Source organism: Mus pahari, chromosome 3 (assembly GCF_900095145.1).
Source record: "Mus pahari chromosome 3, PAHARI_EIJ_v1.1, whole genome shotgun sequence".
NCBI lineage: Eukaryota > Metazoa > Chordata > Mammalia > Rodentia > Muridae > Mus > Mus pahari.
Window position 1 is genome coordinate 18,447,851 of NC_034592.1, and position 10,570 is coordinate 18,458,420.

Consider the following 10,570-nt stretch of genomic DNA (forward strand, 5'->3'; position numbering starts at 1 on the left):
GCTCCTGCCTTGTAGAGTTGTAAGGAGGCAGCTCCGTGGTGCGGAGCGCTCCTCAGAGCCCTGCTGGGTCCAGTGCATCCTCTCTTGCTGGTGTCTGCTGGGGTCAGCCTTGGGATGCTCTGGCAGACCTGCTCTGTCCCTGCCTCCTCTCCCTGTACTGTCCAGTTGTCAGGGAGCTTGGCTGCCATTTCCAGGAGAGTAACAGAGAGAGGGCAGGAATGCTGAGCTCCCACCCAACCTCTCATCCTCCTGCCAAGTGCTGGGGTGTGCTACAGGTGTGCATTACAGGTGTGTTACAAGTGTGCACTACAGGTGTGTTACAGGTGTGCACTACAGGTGTGCTGCCGTGTCAGGTGCATGGTGCTCCTCATGTAGCCTCGGTGAGGCTTTGTTTGTTTAGAGATGAGGTCTCACTGTTCTAGGCTTGAACTCACAAAGATCCACCTGCCTCTGCCTCTCACGTGTGTCTGCTGTAAACATGTTGGTCAGAGTAGAAGCAGCACACCCTTAAAATGTCAGCTTGGGACCAGTGAGACGGCTCAGCAGGGGAAGCCTGATGACCTGGGCCCCCATGCTGGAAGGGGAGATTGGACTCCTACAAGTTGTCTTCTGACTTTCTCTTTGTACTGTGACATGTGCATACACACACAAATAAATAAAATACAAGGAGAAAGTAAAATCCGTATGTGCTGAACATAAATGTACAACTCAGCTTATTTCCACAATGTAAACATACTGTAGCCAGCAGGAAGCAATTATTAGTGCTTTCACAATTTTCTCAAGCCTTGCCTTTCCCTCAAGTGACTGGAAAGTCCCTTTCTCTGAGGATCAGTCACTGTCCCCTTCAAACCTGTCCCGTATGTGTGTGTGTGTGTGTGTGTGTGTGTGTGTGTGTGTGTGTGTGTGTTGTGAGTGGGCTTGCTTTGCTCTGTAGATTGCTTCTCTGTGGGAGTGTGGGTTTGCCTCAGTCTCCTGTCACTGGGAAGTAAGAGGTAGCACACATGCTCCAGATGCCTAGCTGACCTCTGCATTAAGGGAAATTCCCAGAGGACCAAAAAAGGGAAGAGGGAGTTGAAAACACTGGGTGAAGGGGGGACGGGGAGGAAGCCAGTGCCATTCTGAGACATTGCAGGAGTCTGGGGAGAGAGCTTGCATTAGACCATTGCTGAGGACCAGTGCTCCAGTCCTCAGACCTAGTGGGGAGGGGGAGCCAGAGTCAGCCAGGAAATGAGACCCTCCTGGCCCGGCTGCTTTCCTGGGCATTGTCTCTTGGCCTTGTGGGTGGGGCTTATCCTAGTCCCTCACAAGGTCCTCTTGAAGGCTTCTGAGAACTGGAAACTTGGAGAGGGTCCCAGCAGCAGCTTTTATTGTCGGGGTAACTCCAGCATTATGAGTCAAGAGCCACCTTGTCACAGAATTCACGAATTCTCAGTAATGTCACATGTTAGGACGAACCTGTGTTAGAAGGCTTTGCTGATATTTTGTCCTGGTCCTTAGATGTGTAGTCCTGCTTCAGTTGAGACATAGAGGCAGTCAGGGGTTGGACATGTTTCCCTTTGGGCTGTGGTTTGAGCAGAGCCCGGGATTCCCCCTTGCTCAGTTGTCTGTCTCCACTTGCTTGTTCCAGGGAGTGCCTCTGCATTAGCTTCTGCCCTGAAGGCCCAGCATACTGGGTATCACTTAGGGTCAAGTAAGAAAAGCCTGGGGGGGGGGGGGCTGAGGGCAGCAGGGCATTTGGACTTCAACTTCCCCTCCCCGGCCACAGTTGGCTTCTTTTATACATTAAAAAAAATAGTGGGTATTTTTTTTTAAAGATTTATTTTATATATTTTATGTAAACTATAGCTGTCTTCAGACACACCAGAAGAGGGATCCCATTACCGATGGCTGTGAGCCACCATGTGGTAGCGGGGAATTGAACTCAGGCCCTCTGGAAGAGCAGTCAGTGCTCTTAACCACAGAGCCATCTCTCCAGCCCCATAAATATTACATTTTAAATGATTCTTACTTCTGTGTAGGTGTATGTATCTGCATGTGGGTGTGTGCACACGAATGCAGGTGCTCACAGAAGCCAGAGGCAAAGGATGCCCTGGAGTGACAGCTGGTTACGAGCCTCCTAATGTGGTTGATGGGAGATGGTTGATGGAAGAGCAGCAAGTGTTCTTAACTGAACTAGGTCCTAGCCCCCAGCCCCCTATGTTTTTTTTGAGGGGCCGTTGTTTGTCTTTCTCTTAAACAGGGTCTCACTATGTACCCCTGGTTGTCCAGGAACTCTGTGTAGACCAGCCTGGCCTTGAACTCACCCTCTTGCCTCTGCCTCCTGGGTGGGGATTAAAGCTGTGCACCATGTGACTTGGCTTCCTCTATATAGTTTTGAGTGCCTACCAGAAGACAGGCACTCATCTTTCAGGAAGAATGCAGGCTGATTAAATCATGGTTCACCTTGCTGTGGGATTCACATGTCAACTTGACCCTGACCAATTTGCCCCAGAGCCCATACAAGTGTGCTGAAATGACTGAGTCCACGGTTGCCCTCTGCAGGGCTTTGACATCTGTCGGAGTCCTTTTTGGTATTTGAAGGGTAGCTTGTGACAGCTGGCTCTGTCTTTGCACCTATGGGAACTTAGACTGGCCACCATGAAACTGGACACATAGCTAGCTTTTCAAGCAAATGAACAGGCTGACTAATGAGACATCAACCCTCTGTAGGATGATGTGCGGCATAAAGTCCATCTCAACACCTTCGGGTTCTTCAAGGATGGGTACATGGTGGTCAACGTCAGCAGCCTCTCTGTCAACGAGCCTGAGGGAGCTACGGACAAGGACGCTGAGGCAAGTGTCTTCCTGTGGGTCAGGGGTTACTCCATCAGTCTCCTCCCTCCTCGCCAAACTGGAGAAAATTCAGAGTTGGTAGTACCAAAGTACGCTGACAGAGGTATGCTACAGGGTCAGTTTTACTTTTTTCTTTTTAAGATTCATTTATTTATTATATGTAAATACACTGTAGCTCTCTTCAGACGCACCAGAAGAGGGCATCAGATCTCATTACAGGTGGTTGTGAGCCACCATGTGGTTGCTGGGATTTGAACTCAGGACCTCTGGAAAAGCAGTCAGTGCTCTAACCACTGAACCATCTCTCCAGCCCCAGCTTTACTTTTATACTTCCTATCGTCCATGCAGTGCTGGGGTGGAACCCAGGGCCTTACCCATGCTAGATGAGTGTTCTGCCACTGGGCCACATCCCAACCTTAGGTTGTGGCCTTTTTTAAAAAGTTTGTTTATAGCCAGGCGTGGTGGCGCATGCCTTTAATCCCAGCACTTGGGAGGCAGAGGCAGGGGGATTTCTGAGTTCAAGGCCAGCCTGGTCTACAGAGTGAGTTCCAGGACAGCCAGGGCTACACAGAGAAACCCTATCTCGAAAGCCAAAAAAAAAAAAAAAAAAGTTTATTTATGAATTTTATGTATGTGAGTGATTTATCTGCATGTGCACCTGCACACCAGAAGAAGGAATTGGATCCCATTACAGATGGTTGTGAGGCACTATGTTGTTGCTAGGAATTGAACTCAGGACCTCTGGAAGAGCATAGTAGCCAGCACTCTTGACCACTGAGCCGTTCTCCAATCCTGTAGTTCTTGAATAAATGTTTTAGTATATGTGCTGCTGAAGCGAGCACTTGAATAAATATTTGATTAATGATTTTACTTGAGCAGCTCTGTCCTTCTTACAAGAGAGCCCTCAGGCTGGAGAGATGGCTCAGCGGTTAAGAGCACTGACTGTCTTCTGAAGGTCCTGAGTTCAAATCCCAGCAACCACATGTTGGTTTACAACCATCTGTAATGAGATCTGATGATCTGATGCCCTCTTCTGGTGTGTCTAAAGACAGCTATGGTGTACTTACATATAATAAATAAATAAATCTTTGGGCCTGAGGGTGCAGGGCCAGAGCAAGAAGGAAAAAAAAAAAAAAAACCAAACCAAACCAAGCCAAACCAAAACAAAAAAACCAAAAGAGCACTTAAGAAAAAGAGCACTTAAGAAAAACAAGAGGCCAGGCCGACAGGACTGCTTTCTGTGTTTGTTATTATTTAACTTAATTTTGCTTTTGGAGTAAGAAAGGCAAGGGCAGGGGACAGTGTGAGGGACTTAGTCTGTCCTCTCTTTGCTGCCCTCAGATCGGATTCAGTCTGGATCGAACTAAGAATGATGGCTTCTCTTCTTACCTGGTAAGTTGCCTTTTAAAAAAAAATTTTGTGTGTTGGTATTTTGCCCACATGCATGTCTGAGCACCACATGCTTGCCTGGTGCCGTCAGAGGATCCCCTGGAACTGAGTTAGTTACCATCATGGGTGCTGAGAATCAGGACCTCTGCAAGAGCTGAATACGTGCTCTTGACAACTGAGTCTTCTTTCTAGCCCCTGTTCCCTTTTAAAGAGACAGTAGGGGATGGCAGGGTTTCATTCTGTAGTCCAGGGTGCTCTCAAACTTGGAGCAGTCCTCCTGCCTCAGTCTCCTGAGTCCTAGGATTACAGGCATGCTCCACCACACTTTGGATCCTAGACTATCCCCGAACACACTGGTTGGTGTTCCCGCCTCTACTTCCCAGGCACTAGGATTGCAGCGGCCTGACTGTAGTCCTCACTGGGGCTCAGGACACCCTCCGGCCCACAGTCCTATTCAAAGGTGGCTGCTGCTGAAGCTTGTAGGCTCTGTTGGAAGGAGCAGGAACTGCTCATGTGCCTCATTCTTCCATAGTGAACACGATGACACACACTTGTTCTTCCTTTGGCAGGATGAAGATGTGAATTACTGTATTTTTAAAAAAAAGTCCATGTCTTCTGTCACTCTTGTCATCTTAGACATCTCTGGAAGCATGTAAGTAATTCCAAAGTTCCCCCTGCTCACCCTCAGTGCCGTGAGGACAGGAGCAGCAGCTGGCGCTCACACAGTGTCTACCATGTGCCTATCCTACCCTGAGTGCTGGAGATAGGTCCCCGTGCAGGGAGACAGAGCCCGCCTGGGGAAGGCGGACAGAGGATAATCCAGATGACTGACTGCAGCGCAGTGGAGGAAAGGGGGAGGGGTTCGCACACCACGCCATGGAAGGATGGCTTCAGGTCAGCCTTAGGCCGGCAGCCGTGCGGTGAGTCAGCTTTTCCAGATGAATGAGACAGGAAGGGCGGCTGCATCCGTAGGAGAGGGCTGGTCCCTGGAGGAGCTCCGTGATGAGCACCGTGTTAGCATCCAAACTGACTGGCGGGGGACACATTAGAGGAGGCAGGGACGAAACCGGGTCCAGGTGGCGTCTGCCACTAAGAGGCTGTGTAACTCCAGGGCTCAGTCCCTTTCCTGCCTCACAGTGCTAGTGTCGCTTATGAGATTGTCCTTGAGGGATGGCCACTACAGAGCACAGGTGAAGGCCTCTTGTCCCTTTTTCACTTTTAAAAAAAAAAAGGACACTGGTGGGGAGTCTGACAACTCAGTCCCTTTAATAAACACATTGGAACTTAGATGAATTAGAGGATTTTGTGTTTTCAAGTTAGGTATATTTCTATCTGGCCACTGCCTAGGTTTCATGTTTAGGGAGTGCAGCAGAAGATGATGTTGGGTGTCTTCCTCAATCATACCCCCATTCTCCCACCCCCGTGAGCAGGATCTCATTGTGTAGACCAGGCTGGCCTTGAACTCAGAGATCTGCCTGACTCTGCCTCCCGAGTGCTGAGATTAAAGATGTGCATCCATTAATTAATTCATTAGTCTCAGCACTCACTCAGGAGTCAGAGGCAGGCAGATCTCTGTGTGTTCGAGGCCAGCTTGGTCTATAGAGTGAGTTTCAGAATACCAAGGGCTACACAGAGAAACCCTGTCTGAAACAAACAAACAAACCAAAGGGTATACACCACCATGGCCAGGGTTCTGCCATTTTTTTCTTGACAAGTCTCTCTCTGAGCCTGAATCTTTGCTGAATTGCCTAGATTAGCTGGTCAATAAACTTCAGGAGCCTCGTGTCTCCACCTTCCCACCACCACGCCCACTTCTATACACGGGCTCCGAGGATTAGATTCAGGTCTGCATAATTTGGAGGCAAGTACTTTGCCAAGTAAGCATCTCCATGCCAGCCAGCCATCCCAACTTATCTGTAACTCCCCTCATGTCTTACGTTCATTTATTTTGTGGGTGCTGGTCAGAGCATTTGGAGGTCGGGGAGCACTCTGTGGGAGTCAGACCTCTTCTTCCACTGTGTGGGCTTCTGGGCTGAAGTCAGGTTGTCAGACTCTGGCACCAACGCTTTTCCCAGTGAACTAGCTCTCTGGCCCTGTGTGCAGTTCCTGAGGAGTCTTCAAGGGCTTCCAATCCAAGAGTACTGTGTCCACGTTGTTGTCAGACCCAGCTGCTAGCAGCTCGGAGCCGCCACTTGGAGATACACATGGTCAGAAGCAGAAAGGGGAAGCTTTCCAGTGAGGAACTCTCTTAAAAACGGAAGCGCTTTGTCATAGAACTACTCTGAGCTTCACTAAGACATCCACCCCTGGTTGCCTCTGCTTTCATCTGTCAGGATGACAGTCGCCTAGGTTAGGGTGTTTGGCACTGGGTAGAGAAGGGCCCGACTGCCTGGCAAAAGGAATGAGCCGGGGATTGACTCCCCACCTGGAGGCCCTAGGTGGCAGCAGGCTCAGGAAAGGGCAGCTCAGCGGCAGCTTGCTCATGGTGGCGACTAATTAGGAACCCTTATGCCTTTTACCTCTGCTCTCCCACTCTTAGTGTCCACTTCTCAGGAACACACACACACACCAGACACACCAGAAGAGGGCATCGGATCCCATTACAGATGGTTGTGAGCCACCATGTGGTTGCTGGGAATTGAACTAAGGACCTCTGGAAGAACAGTCAGTGCTCTTAATCACTGAGCCATCTCTCCAGCTCCTGGTAACACATATCTTTAATCACAACACTCAGGAAACAGAAGCCAGCAGATCTCTTTGAGTTTGAGGCTAGCTTTGTCTACACGGTAAGTTCCAGGCCAGGGTTACATAGTAAGATTCTGTCTTATAAAAGAAAAAAAGAGTGGGGTGCTAGATAGATGGCTTGGTGATTAAGAGCACTCATTAGTCTTACAGAGGAGCCAAGTGTGGCTCTCAGCATTCACAGGGGGTCTCACAACCACCTAGAACTACTTCAGCTCTAGGGGATTGGAAGCCTTCCCAGGACTTGCATGCATATAGTACACATAAACTTGCATATGCACACACAAACATATAATTAATTGTTGAAACAGGGAGAAGGAGGAAATGGCTTTTAGGCCAGTAATTACTAGTGTCCCTAATTTCTCACACAGTCCCTGGATTCTTCCTGACTGTATTCTAGAAGCTGTGTCTTCTTGCTCTTTACCGATGTTCTGAGCATACTAAGAATCCTTAAGGGATGTGTGAGCAGCATAACTATGTATTTGCTACTACCCTGGCTTAGAGAGAGACTCAGGCTCCTCACTCAGCTGCTTCCTAGCTTGGGGTGGCAGGGCTGGGGCCAGGGTCTGGGCCGTGTACAGGCTAGGTAAGCACTTTGTCCCTGCATGGTCTCTCTGGTCCTTGGCCAGTGTTTCTGCACTTCAGTTGCAACATAGAGTGTGGATGGCAGAATCTACATCTCTAATGTGGCAGGGGTGGTACAAGGTGCCAGACTCAGAGCTGGAGCTGGACATGGTGGCATATGCTTTTAATCCTAGCAGCTGGGAGGCAAAAGTAGGTGGCTCTCTTGAGCTTGAGGCTAGCTAGTGTGGTCTGCTGAGCTAGTTCTAGGGCAGCTGGAAACCTTGTCTTCAAAACAAACAAACAAAAAGATAGCTTGAGCTGGGCCCAAGGCAGTGTTAAAGTGAAGTCTGGGGTGCTGCTCTGAACACTCCTTTCTGTTTTCCATGAATATAGAGTCAAGGTCAGATCCCCACCAGAAGCTGGGAAGCAGTTACCAGAGATTCTCTTCAGCAAGGATGAGAGAGTCCCGAGTCGGAGCCAGGAGCCTGCTGTCAGCTCCAACCCCAAACTCAGTGAGGCTCAGAGAACCCTCGGTAAGCCTGCTTTGTACAGATTTTGTTTTCAAGAACTGCAGCCTGGTCTGTATTGTCTGAGCACTGTGCTGTGCAGGCCACCCAGGAAGCGAGTGGAGGGGAGAGGAAGGAGACCTCTCCTCACCCTGGCTCAGCGCTTTGGTAACTGTCCCTGGTTGGCTCATTTCCTCAGCATGGAACATGCTGCCTCATAGCTCTGTCACACGTCAGCCTGTGCATGTCCGTTGCTTTCCTTTTATTCCATCCTACCGTCCTAGTAAGTGACACTCATACAGGCTCAGCCTCAGCCTTTCCCTAAAGTGATACATTGTCATCTCCAGGCATTGTTATCCAGGTACTGTGGCATTGGGCTTACTGTAGGGATTGGAGAGATGGCTCAGCAGTTAAGAAAACTTGCTTGCTCTCCAGAGGACTCTAGTTTACCTCCCAGCATCCACATCAGGTGGTTCATGAAACCTGAAAACCCAGTTCCAAGGGATCCAAAGCCCTTCTGGCCTCCACGGGCACCCATACACAAGGCACACACCACACACACACACACACACACACACACACACACACACGCAAATAAAGATGAGTCTTTTTTTAAAAAAAAGATTTATTTATTATGTGTTCTGCCTGTGCACCAGATCTCATTACAGATGACTGTGAGCCACCATGTGGTTGCTGGGAGTTGAACTCAGGACCTCTTAACCACTGAACCAACTCTCCAACCCTAAGATGAGTCTTTTTTAAAAGGAAAATTATGGTATGTGTTGTGCTGTCTTTAGGATGGTTAGTAGAGCTGGGGTCTCTGGCTCAAGGATACAGTTGCCTTTGAGAATATTAACACTCCACATCAGCTCAGGTGGGTGTTCTGCATCCACCAGAAGGCAGGCGAAGCATAACAGCTTATGCTGGACACTGAGCATGTCTGCAGTCCTAGAACTTGGGAGACTGAAGCAGGAAAAAAGTCTGTGCCCAGTTAAGGTGAGGCCTGTGCAGCAAAGAGAGACCACATTTTGGGGGGGTGGGGGGGAGGGAATGCTAAAATGAAAAGTCAGAAGAAACCATGTTGGGTTTTGGTTTTCCTTTTCTAATGTTTTAGGGAGAGGGGTTTGTGTGACATTTACTGCCTTCCTGAGGCTGCAGCTCTCTCCCGACATCCCTGAGCAGTATTAACTCCTGGTCCCATCATTGACTGTGCACGTTCTTTCCAGGTCATTCCCCACTTAGGTGGTTGTTTACTTTTCTCTTGATTTGTGAAAGCTGATGCAGATTAAGAGTCAGAGGAAAGAACTAGAGTGTAGAGTGCTGTTCTGTGCCTACTCTGGCTTTGCTCGTCCACGTCCCTTGTGTTCATCAAATACCCTCTTCCTGCAGTAGGGTTGAATTGCCGTCCCCAGGAAGCTGTCCTCAGGGCAGCAAGGCAGGTGCCCACTGTGGTCCATGAAAAAGCTATCTGGTGCCAGAAGAGGGTGCCAGATCTCATTATAGAAGGTTGTGAGCCACCATGTGGTTGGTGGGAATTGAACTCATAGCTAGCCTTGAGTTCTCTAGGTAGCTGAGGATGACCTTGAACTTCTAAGGCTTTTAAATTAAAATATAATTATGTCGTTTTTCTGCATTAGTAATAATACACTGCTGTTGGGGCGGGGGAAGAAAACCAATAGTGACAAAAAACGAGACTTCAGCACCAAGACGACTGGTGGGGCAGCCGCTCAGTGCTGAGTCAGTTTACCATGCACAGGCTGAGTGTGTGTCATCCCCATGCCACACAGAGAATGTGGCTATCCTGAGCTTTTCTCCAAGTGAATCGCATCAGTTAGATTCTTGTTAAAATGTCTCAGGAACTTGTTCCCAGCGGCATCTCTGCCATTCACACTGTTTACACAGAGGCTTTCCTGTTGGTTCTGCTAGCATTGGCGCAGCGACATTTGTAGTGTATACACCACTTTGATTTGCTGTTTCTTTGGCACAGTAATTATCTCTGGGGACCAGAGGAGGTGGAGGCCCTGAGATTTGTTCATTTTGGTGATGGGTTATTGATAAGCTAGAGCCTCATAAAATGATCCTGTGATGTATGTGTGTGAGCTGAGCGAGGCAGTGATACCTCTCAATGTTTGTGCTTCTAGATGGTTTCAAGGCTAGCCGAAGTACAGTGGACTCAAAGGTAAGCACAGATCTTCATCCTGTCAGCTTCTCTGGATGTGTGTGTGCGCTTGCATGCATGTATGTATGTATGTGCATATATGTGTACATGATAAATGCTTGTGTTTGGAGAGAGAGCATCAACACACCGAAACCATTTCGAACTGCCTCCTGCCTCCACCTCTAAAGCTAGGATTACAGGTGCACACACCAGGGCTGGCTTTGCTTGCTTGTTGGTTTTCTTCCTTCTAACAGTATTGTGAAGGTGTGATTGGGTGACAATAAACTGCCTGTGCCTACAGAGGCAGTTAGATACAATCAAGATAGTGGATGTGGGGCTGGAAAGATGGCTCAGTGGTTAAGAGCACTGACTGCTCTTC

At 48.8% G+C, this 10,570-nt stretch overlaps 1 protein-coding gene across 1 annotated transcript in view; it reads left to right on the forward strand.

Annotated features, from left to right (window-relative positions):
- Window positions 1-10,570, forward strand: part of Gpr107 (G protein-coupled receptor 107) — a 60,882-nt gene that overhangs the window by 10,791 nt on the left and 39,521 nt on the right. The window contains exons 2-6 of the mRNA XM_021192394.1: window positions 2,710-2,832; window positions 4,174-4,224; window positions 4,791-4,873; window positions 7,921-8,060; window positions 10,175-10,212. Coding sequence (XP_021048053.1) covers window positions 2,710-2,832; window positions 4,174-4,224; window positions 4,791-4,873; window positions 7,921-8,060; window positions 10,175-10,212 — 435 coding nt within the window. The remainder of the gene's footprint in view (window positions 1-2,709; window positions 2,833-4,173; window positions 4,225-4,790; window positions 4,874-7,920; window positions 8,061-10,174; window positions 10,213-10,570) is intronic.